The 24,313-nt window shown below is 43.2% G+C and overlaps 1 protein-coding gene across 1 annotated transcript in view; it reads left to right on the top strand.

The window, feature by feature from the left end:
• Positions 1-23,680, top strand: part of pid1 (phosphotyrosine interaction domain containing 1) — a 29,135-nt gene extending 5,455 nt beyond the window's left edge. Inside the window, exons 2-3 of the mRNA XM_030108515.1 lie at positions 4,781-4,927; positions 21,317-23,680. Of these exons, the coding sequence (XP_029964375.1) occupies positions 4,781-4,927; positions 21,317-21,817 (648 nt within the window). The 3' untranslated portion in view covers positions 21,818-23,680. The remainder of the gene's footprint in view (positions 1-4,780; positions 4,928-21,316) is intronic.
• Positions 23,681-24,313: the final 633 nt, after the last annotated feature.

Genomic DNA, 24,313 nt, shown 5'->3' with positions numbered 1-24,313 from the left:
ATCTTAGTTTGTGTGTCTCCTCAGTTGAATTGTTCCCAGTGGAACACTTTTTAACACCAACAGTGCCCCTCATTATTGCTGTCCACGGCCTGTGAAGTGGATATCTGCAATGTACTGCCCACCTGGGGATCTATGGAGCTTCAGCCTCAACAAAGCCAGGGTACTTCCTGCTCGGTCACATAAGCAATAGTGAGCCTGTACGGTCGTATATGTACGTTATCAATAATCTGCGAGCAGCTGCTGGACAGCTCCACGAGCCGTTTCCTCTCTCCTCCCAGCTGGTTTATGCTGATGCATCTGCCACATCCTTATGTTGTTGACATGCTGTCATGGTCTCGAAATCTGTGTTAAGCCGATAATAGTCGCAAGGCAAACCAAGCGTTAAGTTTTTAGGGTGAACTAGTCGCTCATTTTTCACGACTTTCATATTGGAGACAGATATCTCTGCCCTCGGCTGCTGCTGGCTCCTTAACATCATTTCCAGCTGTTTTCTGGCACTTCTGCCTCGATCACATCCCTGTAACCTGGACTTTGTGTGTCGGAGGAGGGTGTGGCCGTGTGCCTGCTTTCACCCTGTTAAGCAGTGTCTTCCCAGGATGTTGACCTGAGAACCTCTTTTCTGTAAGAACTCTCCCTCAGGGGGCCGAAAGTTTAACATACCATCTGTGACCTGTTAAGCTCATCATGCCGGATTCACTCTGCGCAAGACTCTTTCCAAGGCCACTCCGAAGCCCCGATTTCTCCTCACATGTCATTTTTCAAGTGCTCCTATGTATTTTCTTCCATTTTTAATACACATTTCACAATTATTAGCTGTAGGAACACTTAGAAAATAATCCATTTAAAACTAGATCCAGATTTGACCTTGGCCGTACACCATCATTTTAGTGGCGGCATATTTTAGTCACAAAGAAAATAAATTAGCCAGCAAATATTGTGAAATAAAGTTGACCCACTCAAATTTAGGCACATGCTTATTTAATTAAATTGCAAGTCATAAAACGATTAGTGAATTGTTGTAAAGTCACACTGAAGGACTCCCACAGTATGGAGCCCTCTTTCTTTTTATTATAACTTCTCTAAATACACAAAAATCACATGAGCGCAGTGGCAGCAATGAGTCAGAGTTGATGCTTTTAGCATTTTAATCAATGCTAATCAAATAATCAAACTCAGTCAAGGTGATGCTATTGTAAATAGCACTCAAATGTGCTCAGATTTCTCAGTTTCGCTGTCATTGATCTTAATGACGAGTGTCTGCTACTGCTACAAAGATGAACTATCTGTCACCAAATAGTTTCATCAAAAGCAGAGCTTTTTTTTAGTATTCTGAGTGACAAAATTTACAGCTCAATACTCGGCTGGCAAAGGGCTTTGATGAAATGAAACATCTGAATAGTGTGTGAGGAGGCCTGGTACCTGCGGTGTGGCTCAAGTATCAACCAGTTGGTTTTCACAGTTCTGAAAGAGGACCATTGTTGGAAGATTTGATGTGTTTTTGTGACAGTGCAGACAGGATCCTCGCCTCACATGAGCTCCAAACTAACCGGGCCCACCCCACGCTCGTCCAGCGGTGGAGACGGGAGAGCAGCCTGTGTCCAAGTTAAAACCAGAAATAGAATCAATAACAGCAGTAACTTGATGAGGAGACTGTTGGGACTTGAGAAATTAAAAAAAAAGAAGAAGAAGAAGAAAACACTGAATTTCTGTGAAAATATTGTGAGTAGGGATTCCAGTGTTTGTCCGCCAGCAGCCCTCCGCACAGGCCTTTTGCTCCTGGTGGGGGGTGGAGGACGGGTGAGCCCACCGCCCCTCTTCCCCTCCCCTCCTGCTCCGTACCGGGGCCAACCGCAGGAATGCAAGCCGCTGTCAGGAAGCTGTAAAGTGCTGACGCGGAGGTCAGCGAGCGTTTACACACATGTGGCTTTACTTTCACAACTCCATCTTTCTTTTTCTCCTTTTCTCCTTCATCTGGGCCTTGTTTTTTTTGTTTGTTTTTTTCATTATCTTTCAACTGAGAGGACTCTAGATCCCTGTCTTTATTAACCTTTTGACTGTGTGCAGGTTGTGTTGAGGACGTAATCACAGGACGAGTCTCAAAGCTTTTATTTAGCTTTAATTGTGAGCAAATAACAAAAGCTCATAATATTACTACATTATGTTCGGTCTCATTCGCTCAGATAAACTCTGTCTGACAACAATGGATGTCTTGATTTTGGATTCAGAGAGGTGACACCATAGTTGTTCATCAACTTGATTGAGGATGTCCTACTTGGCTTCACCACAAGAAACGATGAAGACTGAATGATCGTCTGTATTGGCGGGACGGGCTGTTTTCATCGGCTGAAAATGTTGACCATCTGTTGCATTAGAGGAAAAAGTTCTGTGTGCAGTCCAATGTGGAAAACAGCTTTTAAAGTGTGTGAGGCCTTTTTGTAAAAGTGATCTGTACTTAAGGAGAAACCCCACATTACCTTTTTTCCCTCTGTAATACTCATAATCGCATTCGTTTGTGAAATACGGCGCTAAACCGAGACGAGTGTTTCAACAGAACAGATTATGACCAAAGTCAGCTCAAGTCTTTCGTGCGAAAAGTTGAAAGGTCAGTTGTGCACATTTCTGTGGCTCTTGAGCGTGACTCTGCAGCTTCATCCACATCAAGTACAGACATGGCCCTCAGCTGGTGAGTCCTGCTGGTGAACAGCTGCTGCATGGATTGACATGCATAATTAATTATCAACACTCTGATGATCTTTAATTCTCGTTCAGCATCACCGCCTTTTATTACCAATTAGCAGAGGCGATCGTGCTAACATACTAAGCTAATGTAATCTACGTGGCATGAGTGTTAATCTGCTTAACGCTGGCATGTGAGCTTTCTGACGTCGGTCAGAGCTCAGATCCACAGCGTGGCCAGAATGACCGAGCAGCCTCTGGACCGCGTTGGAGATATCTGTTGCAGAAAATCCGCGAGAGGGAAATAAAATGAACGACATACATTAAACTGGGAAGGAATGGATTCTTTACGCGGCAAATCTCTATTCCAGGACTCAAACGTGGCTAGCCAAATTTAATCCACGTGACCATTGTGTAAAATCTGTTGAAATTATTTTCACTTGAGTGTCATCGAGAGAAGCGGCAAAGACGCTCAAGAATTTTCTTTCAGGAAAGTGTCAGAGCTAAATGAAATTAAATAAGTAAGTGGGGGGGCTGTGGACACGTGTGCCATAGGCCCGGACGTTCCTGCCTTAGTTATGAACGTCCTGATTTCATTAGCTGCTCGCTCGCGTCTCGACAGTTTCGAGAAAGGCCAGAAATTCCACAGGGTGCGATGCACAGGGCCAGATCCACCATGTGGTTCTGCTCGGCTTCAGGAAACACTGGCTGTGGGCCGTGTGAGACGCGGCCTGGCTTGTTTTGATGGAGACGGAGACGGGAGAGCTCCCTCCACTGACTCCTCACATTCCACCAGGAGCTGACTAAACCTCACAAACTTCCCTTTCAGCATCCAGCAGCAGATTTTACCGTAGAGGTGTGTTTTCCTTAGCGAGTGTTTGCGTTAGCCCTTCTCTAAAGAAGCTTGACTAGATGCATTTTAATTTCATTGCTGTGCGTTTAAAACCTGTTTCTTCTCATTTTGAAATCTAACTTTAAAAGTTACTGTGTGACTTTTGTGTCAGATTTTCCTGGAGGGTATAATAATGACCTGTGTGGATGCTAAGCTCAATTTCTCTGTTTTCTGGAAGTCCTTGAATGTTCTAAGCGTAATAACGGTTCCAGGCTGTGCATAAACTTGAGTCACTGTTGGATTTTTAGTTGCAGCAGGATTGAAAGAGACATTTCACTGTTTTTCACACCAGTTTAAAAATAACATGATGATGAAATTGTTCTTATTTTGGAGAATTTATATTTTCATACATGTGTTCAATTTGTTTGCACTTAAACATTTGGATTTGTGGATGTTTGTGCGTTATTGTTGCTGTTATTTCATTGCTTCGGCCCCCTGTAGTTTCTCCCTGAACTGAAATGAGTTTGATCTGGCTGTCTTCAACCCTGCAAACATGTTTTTTTAATGCGTGCCGCTTTTTCCCACCATGTTTCTGGAGAATTTTGTGCAGCTGGTGGTTAATAAAAGTGCTTGTCTTGCAGTTCGTTAGCGACTTTGACCCAGAATTGTATTTGTGGTGAAAGTTTGATGAAAAATGAATATTTGGCCTTGTCGTCCAGCCCTACATCACTCCATGTTTTATCATTTATGCTAAAGATGCAGAATACATTTCAAATATCCGAAACAAATGTTCTTGATTCGTGGCTTGCGGCTTTGTTTTCCTTTTTAAATCTGCCAAAAGATTCAACATCCTTTCTGTTGCCATGTTGTTCAGTATCCACTTTCATTATGGGGCAGTGTATCTCTCTATACTGTAGAAACATAAGGTCATACTGTATATTATGTTCTCAAAACCACATTTTTTCAGCCTCTCAGCCCGTGACACTTTTATCGAGCACTTAGCCTTATTTTTTACACTTCAGTATGAGTTTTGTGTTTTAGTCTGGACTGGATTATGAAGCTATAATTTACTTTGTACGGCAGCTTTCTGGTTGACAAACTGCAAAGTGCTGATGTTGGTGATGCTTTCACTTCCTGTGAGTCTCCGGCAGTGTTGACGAAGAGACTTGCGACTGTGAACCCGCACCTGAATTTAGCTCACAGCTGCTCGGTGCAGTTTATAAGTTTGCCTAAAGCACAGTGTGCGTCTGTGTGTCTTTCTTTCTCCATCAGCACTTTCAGACCATGCTGAAGACCAAGCTAAATGTGCTGACGCTGAGGAAGGAGCCGCTGCCCACGGTGATCTTTCACGAGCCCGAGGCCATCGAGCTGTGCTCCACCACGCCGCTCGCGAAGAGCCGGACCCAAGCTGGATACAAGGTAAGATCACATGAGTGTAATAATCCTCAAATGCAACCCTGTTGCTGAACACTAAATCTGTAAATAGCATTATCAGAGCCGTAATCCAGTTGTTTTTCACTTTCCTTTTTGGTCACACAAGTGGAACTAATCTCCATTGTGGATTTTCAAACACATGGGGAGTTAGCAAAGTTTCTGTGTCTGAATAACATCCATGAATGAGTTTATTACTTGTGCGTGTGTGTGTGTGTGGCCATATGTGTGTGTGCGTGTGTTCTGGCATGGGTGTGACTGTACTCAGTGTCAGATGCGGAGCGTGATCCAGTGAGCCGTCTAACTCTCAGTCCTATTCTCATTCCTCTGTCCTCAAAGCAGAAAACAAACAGGCCTGCGGATTAAAATAGAAGCCACGGTCTGGGATTACACATTACACTTCTGACCAGTGTGTCTTTGTGTATTTACCTTCTTTTGCCACAGTTTTGTGTAAGCATAACAACTTTAGTGAAACGTCTGCGGGCACTTAGAAAACAATTTCAAGTGCCTTCTGCACGTTGAATGTTGTTTCTGGTCACTTTGCAGCATCATTAACAAGTTTGTTGGCGGAAGAAGGAGCATTTGTAGCTCTACCAAGCTAAAATAAACATTTCATATCTGGCAGCAGCCAGGAAAGAATAAATCCCCCCTGAAGAGATTGCCAAGAAAGACACATGTGGAGCACAGTGCCAGTGCTTGTCGTTATTTGCCTGTGTGCTGGACGGCTGCTCTGAACTCCTCGTATAGTGGAAAGAAAAACTTTAAACACACTCAAGACAGCGCAGAAAGCAAATGTGCTGAGTCGACTTTGGTACTTCCCAAAATCTTTTAAAGTTTAATTGTAACATGAAGTGAAAGTCAGTGAGATGTCCTTTACCGGCAGAGCGGAGAGGATTTGGTCAAGCTAAGAGAGACACGAGAGACACCCAAGCTGCTCAGACAGGTTTTTACTGTCCGAGAATGAAGTGCAGGTGCAGGTTTTTTTTTTTTTTTTTTTTTTTTTTTTTGAGAAGTCCCATGAGAGAACGTCATTGCCCTGATTAGAGCGTCTCTTCTAGATAATGATATCTGCAAAGCACAAAGGCTCGCCACATGATCCATTCTCCTTGAAAATGACAAAAATGGTGTTAACGGCCTCCACCCAACTTCAAGTCCTTGAGGAGTCAAAACATTGAGACTGTTTGACGGGCTGTACATTTTGGCCTCTGCTGGGACCGACTCCAGCCTGTGTGACAGGAACTGAGGCACACTTTCTTCTCTGGAACTTAATCTCTTTTTATATTGAAACCAACACATTTTTTTTTTATTATTATTATTGTTTTTAATTAAGGAAGAGTTTCTGGATTGTGGCGATGAGTGACAGGCTCATTATATGTTTGGAAGGAGACAATAAATAAAAATGCAACTGAACTTAGTTTAAACATCTGTTGTGAATTTGAGTTGTCAACTTAATAAATGGTTTCCATTATGTTTTAAGTGTTTAGCATTTTTGTGTTGATTATTTGCAACATGTCCAGTCTGTAACCAACTAACCATCATTAAAGCAGAGAGAGAAATGCTCTTTGAGAGAATATAATGTAGCATTCATTAGAGTGTACAAGCTTCACTGCTATTGTTTGGCACCTTACTGAGACACATCGTGGTGGTTTTTCCTTCAGTTTGTCAAATGTCTATTCCAATGCACACTGTACTCCGACTGTCCAGGGCGGCTTTTAGGCCTTGCCTAAAGTTAAATAAAAAAGACTATAGGGTGTTGTTGGGTAATCGACTATGTACATAGAAAGCAACGCAGCACTAGAACTTGCACTTAGTTCTTCTTGGTGGAAACGAGGCGCAGGAGAGTTTTTGTTGGTTTAGTTAGACCCAAAATTAAACCATTTTGTGCTTAAATAGACTGATAAAAACAAAACAGCCTAAGAGAAAATCATGGATATTGTATTTTTAAGCCAGTACCACCTGCAGTGATAATTGTGCTGCAGGTTTGTGGCTCATGAGTGTCAGTGTGTTTATTGTATCATGCCTAATTCCCCAACTCACTCATTGTTTTCAAATATAACTCGTGCACTGGCAATGTTTCGCACCACCGTGACAAACCAGTCGGTCACTATGACAGTACTTTGGCTCTTCAGATGGTATCTACGCTGTTCAGACAGTGAGCAAGCTTTCACTGTGAGACAAGCTCTCGAGGACAAATAGCAGCTTTCTTGTTTTATCTTGTTGGCACTAAACATTGGCCTCTCGCCCTGGTCAGCGCTGCACCCGGCTTTACTCAGTGGCCCTCTCCATCTAGTGTGAATCCCAGCATGCACTTGCTGCCGGCTCTCTTTTCTGGACTTTCCAGCAGTGAAGAGGATGCCAAGTCCAAGTTGTTGTGGATACCGCTCTGTCTTTTCAGCCAAATACCAGCTACACAAACACAAACACTCTCACCTCAAAATATTCTCTTATTTGTCTGCAACCTCCTCACATACGAATCTCTGTGCCTCGCCGTCTGCACCTGTTGGCATGTGTAACTTCTTCTCTTAGTCACTACCTGCCTGTCTGCATATCTGTCTGCCCACCTGCTCTTGCGCCTCTGCTTCCTCTGTTACTCCTCTCACTTTATGACTTTCTCAAGGCAGGAAGTCAAGGAGTCTTTTTGTACTCTTACCTGTTTGGCAACAATACAGCGTGTTAGCATTTATTATCCTCATGGAGCGCTACGCATTCCCCCTCTTTCGCATGTCTTCTAGCCCCCCTCAGTCGTGCTCCCGGTTTACAGGCAGGCAGGAAGGCTGCCTGAGGGCTGCTGTCCCCCTGCCAAAGCCAGCAGCCAATGAGAATGAAAGGCCACCTCTCATCGCCATCGCCGTCTCCGCTGCTGTCAAAGTGGGCCACTCCACTTCCAGCGAGAAAATGTGTTCAGTGCACGTTGCAGCTGTGCTGCAGTCAGTGGAAACAGTCAAAAGGGTCAGATGAACTCAATTATTTTGTTTGCTTTTTTTCATTTAAATGTTCACGTACCAGCCAAGTTTGAAAAAGTGAATAAATCATCAAATGATCAGGGGTCACCCTCTTCACAGTTATTTACATTTATCCCTTGCACAGTTGGTGATTATCTTTATCTCGGTTTTTTATCCTCAGGCTTGATTTTTGAGTAAGATACTCCATCACCCAGTCAGACTTGCTTTGTGAAGTACGTGCTTTTGCATGTGGCTATTTGCCCATAGACTCACGTTGTTGACAGTGCAGCAGTGCTGGACATCATGCAGCTGCATGTTTGTTGAAGTGATATCAGAAATTTCAAGTCACGCTTAATAAATCATTCTTCACAAGAGGCAGTTTATCATAATTCTAATAACAGCAAAACAGCTTGTTCCATATTTGTCAAGAGTAGATATTTCACTTTGACATATTATGTTATTTAACAATAGTCATAGTGCATGTTAAAGTATTTTCTCCTATATTTAGGCAAATAATCCAAACATTTTTTGTTGTAACAATTACATTTTGTGATGTGTTTTCCAAAATGGAAATTCAGAACAGCTTAGGAAACTTAAAAGTGGCCTTTTTATTTTTTTATTTTATTTGTTTTTTTTTTTTTTTACTGGGAAATGAGAGAAGCCTCACTGAATTTTCCAATAGAATAAACCAAATAAATGAACTGCAATAAAAAAATTATGAAAGGATTGCTTCAGTCTCCTAACTGATGTGACACAGGACGAAACAATTGTGTTTCCGCTATCCACCACTGAGAGATATTACCAGGAACTTATTTCTTATGAAATAATGTAGACATCCGGTCAACGGCATGAGCTTAGCAGTTTTCGTTTTCTCATTGTGAAACCCAAAGATTACCACACACAGTCAACGAGAATGAGTTTCAGCTGATTCCTTCCGGCGTCGCCGAAACAGCTTCTGTGATCTTCATCCAGTGGCGAGCTGTCAGCACTGGGATTCCAGTTACAACCCTGCTGAGATTGTGTTCCTCTGTAGGTCCGTTACTCGTGAGCGGCGGTTCGTCCGGTGGGTATAATGTCCCTCCTGTGCAGTGAGTTCAAATCAGCGATATTGTGTGGCTCTCCCTGACTGATGTCATTCACACTCGCGGCCCATGCCGTCCCGCCTGGCCCCACTTCGCCTCTATCTAATCTCTGAAGCAGAGAGACTGTTTTGTCTGTCTGTGCTTGGTATTCTGATGTCAGTCAGCGAGCGTGCTGGGCGAACAGCCTCCTCCTCCGGGGTGCAGGGAACAGAACGCACAGTGATGACATTTACATGATTAACAGCCTCGACAGGGTTGAGGTGACCAGTGGTCCCAGTTCACCCAGGAATGTGTGTGTCCACCCTGTGTGTGTCTTGTTGTGTTTTGTTCATGGACGCAGCTGTTAACATGCTGCGGCTTTTGTGTCTGGGTTGTGTCTGCTCGTCCCCACAGAGGTCAGATAGCGGCTTTAATTTGTCGTCCGACCTCATGGCTAATATGCCAGACGCTGATAAGAGCAGCAGACATGTTTCTCTTTGAAGGAGAGGAGGCTTCATGTTGGGCCACATGTTTTCGGTTTGGAGTCCATATAATTGGAAACTATATGATATTTTGTTTTTCAACAATAAGTATGCTGTTTCTATTAGGTCTAGATTCACCAGCACCAGCTCGAGGTGCGCATTGATGGGATGAGCTTGGGAGCAGGAAGACAAATGCAGTACATGAACTCAGTGCATTGGATCTTAAAAGCTTCTTGCTGCCACATGAAGACTATAAAATTGAAATTCTTATTTAAAGCTGTGCCACATTATAAGATATTATTTTGAAAATATGGTCCAAGTCCAAAGGTGATAAGAAAAGCTTGAGGCTATTCATTTGAAATCTATTATGTCTTTATATACAGTCAGAGGCCTCGATTCATTTATTTTCATTTGATGTTCTCAAAAATCTGTGTTAAAAAAATGATGTAGGGAAAAAAGCAAACCTTCCAGCTCTCGACTGCTGCCTCCAAGAATTTGCCCTCAACTTTGAACACACTGAACTAAGATTATTATGAAGCTGGAGACAAAATGTCTTTGTGTCAAACAGATCTGCTGTGACCTCTCTCCCTCTACTGCCAGTGCCAGTAAATAAAATGATAATCCATGTGTTTCAATATCATGCTTTTCGTGCTGAATCACCAGTTATATCTGTCTAAATGATGTTTGTGTTATTTGGCCGAGATAAACAGAGATGCAGTGTGAAAACACCATAATCTCGATGTTGAACCTCTCAGTTCGTCTGTTGCCAGCTGTACCTCACCCATAAAGGAGACTGAAGGTGTGGACCAGGTCCTTCATGATTTGGGGGTTTTGCTCTGTGAACTTTGATTGACATAAACTTTATAGCTATTGCAATATTGACATATCTATAGACAGTGACAGCAACTGCTGCCCGGGGTCATAAACCCCTTTCTTGTCCCGCCGCCGTACTTGATTTGGTCGTCAGCTGCGAAGCTTATTTCCTGCTGTTTTCTGTACAAAGGCTGTGTAATCTGGCATCAACCAGATTGGCCTCCGTTGATGGCTGTGACTGAAGATGAAGGCTTTGACCTTTACAACAGCACTTGATGGTCGTTACATGAAGTGCTCCCTATCTGAGCGAACCACTTCGAACATTTATAGTAAGCTACACTTCGACAGGAGAGTATCCAGGAACCATTTTCCTTTCTTAGGGAAGCTAAAATCTGCCCGGTGCCATGAAAATGTTTTGTTCACACTCGTGTGACCAGCATTAAGATGGAATGACAGTCTTTCAGTGTTGAATAATAAAGTCCTTGAAGTGCTTCTCCACAGGAGCCAGGGTGGTGTAGCGCTCGTGCACAGTACTTGTAATACTTTTTGCACCAGCATCGCAAATTTGCTCAAGCAAGACCGTATTTCGTGGCCAGGATTTGGCAACTTGTTAACTGCTGGGAAAAATATATATCTGCTCAGACCAATTTAATTTCCGTCTCTGGAATATGGAGAATCCACAGTATGCTGCAAGGTGAATGTGAGGACTCCTTTCATGTACACTGAGGGGCTCTTGTCCTCGAAACGTCCGGTCTCCATCTCACGTCACAAACATGCAACCATACGCAGCACTTTAAAGAAGAAGAAGAAAAAAAAAACCCTTTCAGTTTTGCATGCCATGACAAGCAGAGCCAGCTGTACTCTGCTGATTCAATAAGTTTGGAGGAATGTTAACAACCTCCTCAGGAATGCTGCTTTCTCAAGTGGTAGATTCCCACTTACGTTGGGGGATCCAGACGTGGGGGCCTACCGAGGGAGGGTAGCCTCCGTCTCCGACGGCTGTGCGTGACTCAGTGATCATTTTGGTATGGATGGCGCCGATTGGGAATGATGCTTAATGCCGAAACTTGTGACTGCCCACTGTCTGCTGATCATTCAGCAGCTGGTAGAATACCCCCTCATAAAATGGCATTTGGTGAGGATTTACCTGGCAAGTCAGAAAAGGTTTAATAGTAGATGAGTGGTGTGGATCAAGCCGGTAACTTCTAGTGACATATGAAGAAAAAAAACAAACAAGTCTTTTGATTTTCTGGGCTTTATGACCAGTGGATTATCACCCTATTTCCTGAACCTGTCAGTAAAAACACAAAGTTGTAATTCTTAGTTGATTGCTGGACTTTCTTATATATCCTGATAAATGTTAAGTTTTAATATGAGTTCATATTTTTAATCTGATTATTTCCATGTAATAAGCTTGTATCAATCCGTATCATCGCTCGAACATGTGGAGACATCCGGAAGCAGTCGGCGGAGAACAGAAACTTTTCTGTGGTCCTCTTGACACTCACCACTTAAGTACCCATCTTCTCTAAATTACCCAGTAGTCTCAGTGGAAGTTACAAGTTTCCTTTCTTCTGCTGATACAATCAGGTATTTTTCAGACTTTTGGCAGCCAGTATAGAATCGCTGCTGCCAGATACAAATCTGAAATGTCTCCAAATAGCCAGCTATTTTCTGGACCGACGCAGCCGTAGTTTCCACACTGTTGTCTCATCTCATGCCATTTGGAAAAGGGTGAAGAATCTAGAAGGAACAAAATGCATCCGGGGGGGTCAGAGTAGGGTGGGAAAAAAAAGCACAGGCTGGGTGTTTTGTCTGCACCACCTGTTTGCCCTTGTACTCGTTTCTGGGAGAGTGCCCGACGAGGGGATGCCTGGATGTTTGTCCCCTCACAATACAGTCTGTTCCCAAACTTGATCCAGCAGGATCGACTCTACTTTCTTCAACAACCACCTCCTTGTTTGGGTCTTGTTTTCCTCTTCCCCTCATTTAAGTTTTCTTCCTCCATGTTCCCAGAGCCTCTCTGCGGGGACAGGTATCTCCTCCTCCATCCTCCTTTTCCCATACCTCCTGCTCCTCCTCCTCTTCTCTTCCCATCTCTTTGGTTTTCCAGCTGATAGCAGAACCAGCTGTGGCTCCAGCAGTAGCAGCTGGCCCAGCTCTATAGCTCTGAAGCACACAGCCCTGCTCTTACACACAAATACAGACTGTCATCGGCGCAGACAGACAGCAGTGCGAGGTGTGCGTGAGTCAACCAGGATGTTGATTTCTCTTCCCACCGGCTCGCTTGCTGGGCTGCGGATGTTTTTCCTGTCTCCCTCGGCGTATTCCTCGCTTTCTTCTGTCCTTATTTGCATTCAGTTACATTCTATCAGCCTTTATCCCATCTGTTTCCCTTTCTTTTTGCACGCCTGACTGTTTGTTCTCTGCCACTCCTCAATTAACTTGTTTTGTTTTGGGGATTTTTTTTCAATCCGGTGATTCATCAAAATGGTAAAAATGTGTTTTGCTCATTGCACATCGAGCACAGAAACCATACCCGGTGGTGGAATGAGCGCACCACAATATATATGTGTCGTGTTTTTTTTTTTTTTTTTCGTTCTGTTTTTTTATGAGTAATAGAGGCAGAATGTGCAAAAACAACACAACTTTAACAACATTGCACAACATTCTTCGTGGTGACCGTAAACACACTGGAAGGGAGTTTCTCAACTTCCCTGAAGATGTTTTCAAATCAGGCAGGATCTGCTGATCACCCCCAAGAACGGATTTATGACCTGAGTGTGGCCAGCAGCTCGAATTAGTAAATGAAGGAAGGATGATGAATTTATATTCGAGCTGTTCTAAACAGGTTTTATGGGCATAAAAACACAAAAATGTTTTTATACCCATAAAACTGCAGTAATAACATCCCTGGAAAAACTAGCTTTGTTCTGCAGTAATCTTCAGTAGGGGTGTAATGGTTTGTAATCGTTCTCTTAACCCGCAGTTTAGTTTAAACCTCATTACTACAACAACTACAGGGGGTTAGTATATGTTTCTATTAGAATATTTGCTTGTGTATTCCCCTAAAACAAATGCAGAAAAAGTAGTCAGCAGATATTAAAATAAATATATTCTCTTCATTAAGTGATTATGCCTCTGATATTGCTTTTCTTTCTTTCCCTTTGCATCCCACCAACCAAAGTCGAAGCAAGACTCAGGAAGACGAAGATTAATTTCTAAACCAAACTCTTGTAAACCAAGGATTGGTTCAGAGCTGTTGAATTTCTCAGACATTTATTCTTCTACATATAGCATCAACCGTCTATGTTGGCAGCGGTCAGACAGGTTTTTAAAATCTGAAGGATGATTTCTGTCGCACAGACAATAAAAAATGGCAGATGTGGAAAAATGCTGGCTGCACGCAAGTCTGTCATTTCTCTTTTTCTCCGCGGCGTTTATTTGAGGATTTCTGCTGTGACTGCAGTTTGCTCACGAGGAAGTGTTTTGTCAGAGGTAAACAAAAGTGGAAGTTAAGAGTGGTTGACATCCCTCTGCTGCTGAAACGGGTTTCTTATGGCCGTCGCTCTGAAGACCAGCTAAAGTCAGGGTCTACGGTTATATGTGGTTTGGTGACATGTCTCTAAATCAGTATCGCTATGTTTTTGTAATATATTCTAAGTAGCATAATAGATGTTTGAGATGTAGTTTCAGTAGATTTTTGAGATGAACCAATGCCAATACCAGCATTGGGTCTGATACTGCACAGAGTACTTGTGCTCAGACTTGTGAAAAAGACACTAGATACACCCCGGTGTTTTTACTGTGTTGACACTGTTGCGAGGGATGGCCGTGGTTTGGAGAGTCTTTAAAAAAAAATGACAGAAGTATGACAGACGGTAAGTTAAGTTCAGCCAAATTATCAAAAGGAGAAGTGAAAACAAGTTTGCACAACTTAATCATCAGTGACATTTGGACCCGTGGACTTAGCCCGATGTTGCTGATTAGTCTTAACTGCTCAGTGCCTAGCTCCAGGCTGTGAAACATGCTAAAAAGTTTAATGGCTCACACATCAGTAGTAGTTTGCGCTCGTACTTGTACTTGTGTTTTATTTATTCACTTAGATGTTGCATTAAAATTGGGAAACTTGAAGGAACCATTGCAAGTTCGCATAACAAAGTGTTTCAAAGTGATACAGCAATAGGTGTTTTCATAAGCGTAAATATCGCCATGCTGTGTTCACGTGACCGAGTCACATGTGACTTATGGAAAACAGCATCTCATGTTCTTTCTTGACATTTTAAAGCACAAAGAAAGAAAGAAAAAAAAACCCACAGCCCACCACACACTCCAGCTGTCTCTGCCGATCATGTGACCTTTGGCTTGCAGGTGGTCTCGGGCCACCAATAGCCTCCATTTGTTAGAGTGAGTGAAAGAACAGAAGAGGACAATACCAGCCATAAAACAAGAGTCACTAATAGTGACCACATGTCTCACCACACATGCAAATGTTTAACCAAGCTCCTCCTCTCACTCGCTGTCCCAACTCTCAAGCATTCACTCTGTTGTTGTGTCTCCTCTCTGAATGTACAGCTTTGGTATGAGCTTGGTGCTCATACCTCGTTTTTCCCTCCATTTTTCTGTTTTTCTACTAACGTTGGCTTCTTCTTCTCTTTTTTTTTTTTTTGACGTTGCATTCCTTCTTTGCAGCCCTCAAGGCCAGGATTTATTTCTGTCTGCGTAGCACTTCACTGGAGTCATTGTTTTCTGTCTGATGGTATAGAAACATTCACAGTTGGCCATACATGGGAATGTGGACATTAAAAGTGGAAGTGAGGATAAGGGAAGGTGAAAAGAGAGAGCGAAACACATGATGGAAGTTTAGGGGGGAAAACAGGTGAGGGAAAGAGGAGTGAGTTGATGGAAGAAGAGACAGGAGTAGAGGAGAAACACATGGAAAGTTGAAACAAAGGGAGGAGGAGGGGGGACTCTGCGGATCTCTGGAATGATTTAAGCTGCATGCTGGTTTGCCAGCACTGAGACGACTGGCGAGCGAACTGCCAGAGCGGAGGACGGCAGATGTGTTCTGGCCCGGGACAGATGGATGGACTGATGTATCCACAGCCTGGTGTGTAGATATCTCAAGCAGGAGTGTCTCATGCGCCACACGATACTGATAAAGTCCTCAGACAGACGTCTGCACTTTGACGACACTGAGAGCTTCTTCTGATTCCTGCTCCGTCAGTGAGTCCAGCCTGAGTCACGTCTCCTCTCTGTTTGTAGATTTTACCATCGGTTTGAGTCAGTGTGTCTTATTTTCCTATCGTTTGGAAATTGTCTTAATGTACCCAAACACACACACGCACACACACTCACACATTGGAGCTGTTAAAAGTCACACACTAGCGTGTCTGCGATCGACCTCTTGGTTTTGCTTCCAAGCACGCAGATTGTCCACAAAACCACCAGTGCTTTATTTAGCATTTGAGCGCAACCGCTGCTCAGAGGCTTCATGTTTCAGCCAGGCATTCAGACGGTGTTAAAAATTTCTGCTTTCCATTTTAATGTGATCATTCACATCCCTCTCTGGTTTCTTTTAGTCTCCATAAGTATAATTTTTCTTAATATTTTCCTGCAAACCAAAGTAAATTATGTTTTTCCTCCATGAGAGGATTTGGTTTCAAGACTGAAGAACGTTTGTAGGAAATCATTAAATCAAGTTCTCCTTTACAAATTGCTTGATATGTTTCCTGACGTGATACTTGGGATTGTTTGCAACAGTAGCAGCCCCTTGCTTTTACACTATCTTCTTCATTCATTAATAAAAAATGTTCTCTCCTTGCTCTGCATCTCACTACTCTGAACATGTTGAAGAGACATCAGTTGTTAGTGAACTGTTGTTTGAAAGACATTAAGCAAAATGTTGCATTCTCTATTTCATGTATTTTATCATAACAGGTTAGTTTTAGCATAGCACTTTTGTAATAATTACTTCAATGTTGTTTATATTGGTGTTGAGCTTTGATGAACTCTTACTGTAGTTTAAGAGCATATTCTGCTTTTACACTGACGTGAATTAGAACATGAACATTCATGTTTGAGTACTTTGCTAAGGTTCTATGTAATGTCCCGTGACATTATGGGAACTCAATCTCTGCAGTATTTGAGGTCACAGGATTTGTTGGTTGTTTTAAGTTTGTGTCTTTTCATGGCACTTGTCTCGTCGTTCTCACACTTGCATGTCCACACAGCTGTATCTCATAGTATACGTCTTCTGGACTCCAGAGGGTACAATTATTTGCTTTGCGACCATTATCGTAGCGGTTGAAGTTCTGCCTACAGTGACGATATATTGGCATTGCAGCCAAATGTAGTTTTTCACTGTGAAAAGTTTCACGGTTGGCCTTTAACGTAAGCTTGGCTGCTCCTCTGTAGTTCAGCAAAAACATCACATTAATGACACAATTACAGCTTTAATTTATTATTTAAGTTTTCCTGACATCCCAGAGTAAATTGGGTCATATTCAGCTTACTTCTCTTTAATTCTAAAAGTGTAATTTAGCTTATACTGTATATATTCTGTATATAATAACTTATTTCGTCCACAAGTCTATATTCAGTTTCACATTTAGTCTCTGTGTTCTTCAAGCAAATGTACAAACATTCCATTTCCCTATACAGATGCTAAATTCACCTCCAGACTACGTTTCAAAGCCAGCTGTAAATGGGCTCAGTGTCGTCTCAGGAAAAGACTTCAGCACTCTTGAAACGGGCGATTCATGTGCTGCAAACCAGAAAATCGTGCATATCCAGAGTTTTACCAGTGGATTTGTTTTTTATGAACACTGCTTTATTGAGCTGCATTTTTTCCTCTTATTTCTTCCTACCCCTCATCTCTACTGGAGCAATGCAACAATTTCCTCTTCAGTTGCATGTTTGATTTAGACATTGAAGAAACAAACAGGAGTGTTTGCTTAGTCTGGTGACCTCTTCTCCGCACACACTCTTCACTTATCTTTCTGTCCGCCTCACATGCACATTTATCTGTCTCACACTGGTTTATCCCATCTTTAAATATTTCTCTGAAGTATGAATTCCAGCTTTAGACAAAGAAGTTGCTGCTTTCATGACGCAGTGGTCTTTAACTAACAGCTACATTTTTGTTGTTTCTGGATTTTTTTGGACCTCTTCTCACCTCTTTACCAGAGGAATAGCTGGCCGATCGCTTTCTCTTTGCTCTCGTCTCTGTGCAGTCTGAAATCATCTAACTGCACACACAACAGTCACTGTTGTCTTGGTTATGGCAAAAATCAAAACGTCTCCTTTGCGAAACAAAAACGGCATGCAACTGAATCCTTCCCCCTTCTCCTTCAATCTGATGAAGTGGCTGCTCTTCACCACCTCTCTTGGCTCTTCGTACCACACTGTGACATTAACACGATTGCTTCCTAATTTTCTAAAGCATCAGCAGAACTCTGCCAGTAAATCAGACACATGCAGTTCAGGAGAAAACATTAAATGTCTTTCTTATGCCTTGGCCCATCATTAAAGTTGATCGTGCAGCCAGCCTTCATTTAACAAGGAAGCAAGCAATCAGGACAAACAAGCCTACTTTAAACAAGTAACTCAATATTCAAATGGGAGACCGAGACAAAAGCAGCCTGTAATAACACTTTATTGCCGTTTGACGCACAGACAGCACACTTTGGATACTTGATGAATCTTGGCGCGGCCGTCGGGTTTGTCGGCTGGCTGAGTGACAGACCGCCTTTTGGCTGCCGAAGGGTGTCAGTGTGGTCGGCTTTTCAAAACCGCCCTGCAGACCTGTGGTGCTCAGCTGAATGATGGATCCAGTGCAAAGGCTTCCCGTCCCAACCCGTGGTCACCGCTGATGAAAGCCAGGCATGAAGAAGCAGCTGCTTTCACTGCCTGAGAATCAGTGTTGTGCTGCGCTGTGCATCAATGTATCTCAGAGAATAATCCACCACAGAGAAGGAGGGTGAGTGCTTACAAATGCAACTTCTCAGCTTCTTGGATTCAGTTTGTCTGGACTGGACTTCCTTTTGACTCAGTTCAACCACGTGACAGTTTCAGGAATAATGATCTGCACTGGATACATGTCTGCCAACAGCATATGATTCTAAAATGACACTTATTGAGGTAATTTTTAACTTTTCATGTGTTTCCTGATGGACCTTGCTGATAAAGGACTATGATAAATATTCTATAATAATATTTAACATAGAAAAACTTTTTTTTTCTTACAGCATTATAGAAAGGCTCATATTTAAAATGCAATATCAGTCATTGGCTAGCATGTCTGCTTGAACACCTGTGGCTCGTTTGGTTAGGCTCAGGTTGGCAGTTTGATTCCCATTTCTATGTGTTGAATTGTCCTTGGATTAGACTTAGAGCTATAAGTTGCATGCTGTGGGCTGCGTGTGTTTTTAGTGGAAGCCTTCACCATTGGTGTGGATGACTCTCTCTATATTTGAGCACAAGTGAAGTGGTAAAATGGTGAAAATGGCATTCACTGCTTTCTGATATGTTTGACATTTTTGTGGTGGTTGGAAGTTTTGCCTCAGAGTGAGAATATCCCCTTCTCATAATGTAGAGTTTGCATGTTCCCCCTGTGTGTGCATGGATTTTCTGCAGGTGCTCCACATGACAGACCTGTGCGAGGTCCTGTTTGTGTGGCCGCTTGCCGCCTGATCCTCTTTCTTTTTCATCTCCTTCTTGAAGATTTCACCTCTCAGTCTGGTTCTACTCAGGCCATGTATGCAGGCCACATGTGTTGTAAATGTTGACGTAACAGATACACATCTTTCCATCACATTACCATGTATGATTACACTCGTGTTATCTGCAGCCATGATTCAAATCCACGCGGCGTGGAGACCGGTTTTAATGAACTCTTAAGAGTTCAGAGTATTCCCCCTGCCACTGAATAAACACAGACAGAAGTGAAAACTCTTTGAGTGTTTGACTCGTAGCAGGCTCCTCCTCTGTGTATTTTTATAAAGCCATAAAGAACAGCATGTAAAGAAGAGCACAAGTCAGCCATTATTCCCAGGCCGCTGTCGAATTGGCCACACTCCCAAAGCAAACTCCAGCTTTGTTAACTCTCTCCCTCACTCTCTCTTCCTCCCTCTCTCCCCTTATCCCACTCCGTCTCCTCAGTCTGTCGCTCTCCTGGTATGTGGTATCATTACTATGGTATTCTTTGGTCCTTGTTTTAGCGGCAATCCAACATGGTCTTTTTCATATTGAGGAATGAAACACATGCAGCATGTCAGCGCGGTCACCACAGAAAATTAGAAAATCCTCTCCTCACCACCATTGGTTCTTATCAAAACATGTCGTCCTCCACAAGGAAATATTTAAATCACATCCTCTCTTCCTCCTAAACCTAGACACCAACCACTGAATTGATTAAATCCTACCCATCGATCTGATGTCAGGACTTTTCAAGTACTTAAAAATGTGGTTTAGTTATGGCTGAAATGATGTTCTAAATATGGGATGCCAAACATAATTTTAGTTCATGGGCCACATACAGCTCAATGTCATCTTGAGTGGGCTGGATCAGTGAATGAGTGACATAATAACCATTAAATCTAAACTTTAAAGGTTTCTTTTTCTGTTGTGGCACAGAGTGAGCGGAATAAAAATGTCTATATTTTCACAAAACCAAACAATTACTTCCAAAAAATGACCACAATCTCAGTATGAAGCCAATTTTAATGAGGCCTTGTGGTGCAAAATACAATGACGTGTTCAAAGAAACTTCTGCTATAGCTGTTGCACGTGCATGTTTTTACAAACGGTCCTGAAAGTGTGGCTTTGAGGCTAACGCCATACTTCGCTCGTGTTGAGGTAGCTGGCTTTATTGGCAGCATCACCGACATCCCAGCTTGGGTCTCAGTGTTGTTTTGCGTCTGCTATTCTTATGAAATTTGCTTTTAAAAAAGTTGCTTTGTGTGTTTGCGGGCCGGATTGGAACCTCCTGCAGGCTGGTTTTGGCCCACGAGCCTCATGTGGACTGACACCTCTGCTCTAAATATTATTATAATGCTTAAAATTACTTACACCACTTTGACATAAGCTATTTAAATAACTCAAACTAAGTCAAAGAGCTGTTGCTTGAATTACTTGTTCAACTTAAGTTCACTTCACCTCAGTTATCCCTTCAAAGATGTCGTATCTTCAATGGCGACTGATTGTTAATGTATTTTTCATGACCCAGAAAGCAAGTAAGTTCCCTGAGAGCACAATAATTGGCTCCTAACAAAGGTCTTGAACACTCAGTTTCAGCAGTATATAATGCTATCAGGAACTTTCACAACCGTAAAACTGTTTTTTGATGTGGAGCCTGTGAAGTTTAGATCAAATCGAGGGGAAAAAAAGACATCTTAAGAGCTTCAGGCTGATCTGCAACAATCTGGCGCAGTGTGTTCTGTCAGAACCATACACCAACAAACACAAAATAATTAGTGTTCTGTGGAAAAAAGTCAAAAAGTACACCAGCTGATGACAGAATGGCACAGAAGGCGAGACTGAGGTTTGTGAAACCTGTCATAAAAAAGCCAGTCTCTCTGGGATAATGATGTATGTGGCAGTGAAACTAAAGTAGAGCTCTTTGGGGACACAGTGAATCAGTCTGTTTACAGTTGGCAAAATTATGCCTATAAGGAAAAGTGCAGCCTGCCTACTTGAAACTGGGTGGAGCTTCTGTAATGGTGTTGGGGGGTGGGGGTGGGGGTGGGGGGGTGCTTGGCTGCCTCAGGTACTGGGAAATACCAGAGCATTAGATGGATGATGAGTTTGAAGATATAAGTGTTCAGAAAATAGATTTGGGGGGAAAGTCTTGTGTTTTTGGACAAACCCTCTCTCTCCCTCAGCTGTCTCAATGACAGTGGAAAAGTTGGATCAGTAGTTTTAAACAAGCAAGAGGCATTTAGAAGTTGTGTATGCAGTCGCATCCATTCTTACTGAAGTGAGCATTTCGTGTTATGCTTACTTTACAAAACAGAAAACAATTTAATGTTGAGGATTCCTTCCTAATTGCTTATTCCATGTGTGTCTGATTTGCTGCAGGTGACCTATCTGGGCAAGGTGACCATCTCTGGGACCCAGTTCCTGTCTGGCTGCACAGAGTCCGCCGTGGTGGGGCTGGTGGAGCGCCGAGCGCTGGCCCAGCAGCAGGGCACGTGCCCCGCCGGCAATTCATTGCTGGAGATCCGACCCTTCCAAGTACGTCTTCACCACCTGGACGAGCGAGGCGAGGCGTCGGTAACCATGGACACCTACCAAGTGGCACGCATTGCCTACTGCACGGCCGACCACAGCGTCAGACCCAACGTGTTCGCCTGGATCTACCGGGAGATCAACGACGACCTGTCCTTCCAGATGGACTGCCACGCGGTGGAGTGCGAAAGCAAGCTAGAGGCCAAAAAGCTGGCGCACTCGATGATGGAGGCTTTCCGCAAGACTTTCCACAGCATGCGTAGCGACGGGCGCATCCACAAGAGTGGGTCGACAGACGACTTTACCGAGGACTCGTCCACTCCCGAAGACTCGACTCCGGACGACGGTTGAACTGGAAACTCACTCCAACTCCTGATCCCCATCCTCACAAAGCAAGGGGTGACTGGAAGGATGGACAGATTACCTGCTCTCTCTCTCTTTCTCTTATCCCCCCCCCCTCGACTATCTCTTTCTGTTTTCAAATTGGAACAAAATTAACCCCAGTGCACCCAGGGTAACAAAGTAGCTTTTCAAATACTGTAGAAAAGGAAGATTAAACAAAGTTACAGAAGACTGACACTTGTATACAGGGAAAGCCAAGTTCTGCCGCTTTGCGTAAGTCGCCCTCAAAGACCCGCATCGGGGTTTCCACCAGCTCTGTAATCACCCTCAAGAGATTCACCCAGCATTTTTATTTTCAACCACTGTCCCTCATGCACCTATCAGAGGAGTGTTTAGGAGCTTCTCTGCCTTTTAATTTAGAAAACAAACCAAACACAGTTTAGCCTTTGTTCTTCTAAACCCAACTCTTAGCATCCTCTTGCTACTCTTGCCATGTTAGACCGACCCCAGCAGAATTATGCTTAAGATGCTTCGGGTCCTGACTCAGAGTTTATAAGACTGTTGGAGCACGTAAATTCTTTAAACGCTTAATTATGTGGATCTCTGTCACAATGCCTTGGACCTTGGTAAAGCAAACGAGGATGTGACTGTAAAGCTACGCCTTTAAGCACTTCTCATATCTTCACTATGGTACCTTAGTTCGACCCCACAAAAAAAAAATTTCTGCCAAGCTCGGCTGGTACACATTGAGTCAAAGGAGGCGCTACCTCTGTCTCCGTTTAATGGTTACTCAAAGTTTCAGAGTGCCAATAAAGCACCCGAGAGAGTATAGGTGCTGATCTGTTCCATCCTAGAAGTTCTCACTGGGCGAATAGCCCGGGCCTGACTGAGACACCTTAATCATCCACAATCATCTTACTCCTGTTTTGAGTATACCAAAATCCAGGCCACCTTTGGTCTGTCAGATTATGTGCCTCACTTTCCTCTCACATTCGTTTTGTCTCTTATCCAGGTCCCGGAGTGTGTGTGTGTGTGTGTGTGGCCATGTGTGCTTGCCAAACCTTCATGTTGATTCTGTGTGTTTAGATGACACGGCTTAATTCTGTACTGTGTGGAAATGGACGTACATGTGAGTGCTTGCGCGTGGAGAAGAGAAAAGTGAAGGGAGGGAGGAAGATTATGGTGGACTTCTCATTGCCCCGGAGCATCCTTTTTCGATGCCGGCGGAGCCGTTTTTAAAATCAGACATGGTACTGTGATCATTTGCCACGTTTTCTTACTTTTATCTCGTACGAACGGAAAAAAAAAAAAAAAAAAAGGAGAGTCTGAATGTGCCAGTCGCTGAGGTTGGAGGAGCCTAAAAATCGCAGCCATCGGAAAACAACACCTCCTGACCTCTGCTGAATGTATGAGCCCGACGTACTGTGAGCGCCTCACAGCATCCACGGTCGCTTCAGTCTCCCATGATCTCCTCTTGCTATCACGCCGCGCCGCCCCAGAGGCAGCGAGCCAGCGGCGAGCTTGCTCCGCCGCCCCGCCGCCCCGCGTTGCCTCTCCAAGTGACTGAAGCTCCATATTGTAGGAGGGAAAATCAACTCTTTCCTCTTTTCTAACTGGACTAAGATGAACAGACTGAACACCGTCGTTGGAAAAGGTCATCAGGCCAAGACTGTCAACATGAATGACTCTGGTCAACACACATGCAGATATACAAAAAAAAAAAAAGTTCATACAACTATACATATGTACACACACATTGTATTTGAATCTCGCTCAATAAGCTCATGTAAATACAAAATGTATCACTTTCCAAATATTACAGCATAAATGTTGATAGCTATTTTAAATAATAAAAAATATTGAGAACCATCATACGATACAGAAACAGTGTTATAAAGCCTACTGTGAATAATAAGTGGAGAGCCTGATAGCGGTGGCTGACTGAGTGTGTGTGTGTGCGCATGTATGTGTGTGTGTGTGCGCATGTATGTGTGTGTGTGTGCCAGTGTGTGTTTGCAGACTGTATGCTGTTGGGAGCGGCGGGCACGGCCGGGCCAGAGAGTGGAGAATGTTTATAAAGCTGTAGATTTCTGTGCCATGTCTGTCTGAAAGCTCAGACGCGCTTTAAATGTTCCGAAAAAAAAATGTTACCTTAAGTGTTTTCTATACAGTGTTTGCAAAGATAAAAAAAAACAAAAACAAACAGTTGCATATAAAGTATTTACCAAGACCAAGTGTTTGGCAGCGTGGTCTGTTTTGTCTCAAATCCACATCACAATTCTCCACTTTCCTACCTTCCTCCACAGTCACTAAAAAGAAGGCTTTTATTCCTCAAACATGGCTGGATTTGAACCCAATGGATTCCCTGCTGCGGCTGCGTGTGGGAGGATAAATACAAGGCATGTTCAGTCTGCGACCAAACAGAACAGCTAACCAGATGATGTTCTGACAAGGTGCCAGGACAGATGTAACGCATAACCACACTGCCGCTTTATTCTCTGTATT

The sequence above is a fragment of the Salarias fasciatus genome, chromosome 14, assembly GCF_902148845.1.
Source record: "Salarias fasciatus chromosome 14, fSalaFa1.1, whole genome shotgun sequence".
NCBI lineage: Eukaryota > Metazoa > Chordata > Actinopteri > Blenniiformes > Blenniidae > Salarias > Salarias fasciatus.
This window is presented reverse-complemented; position numbering and strand designations above follow the sequence as displayed.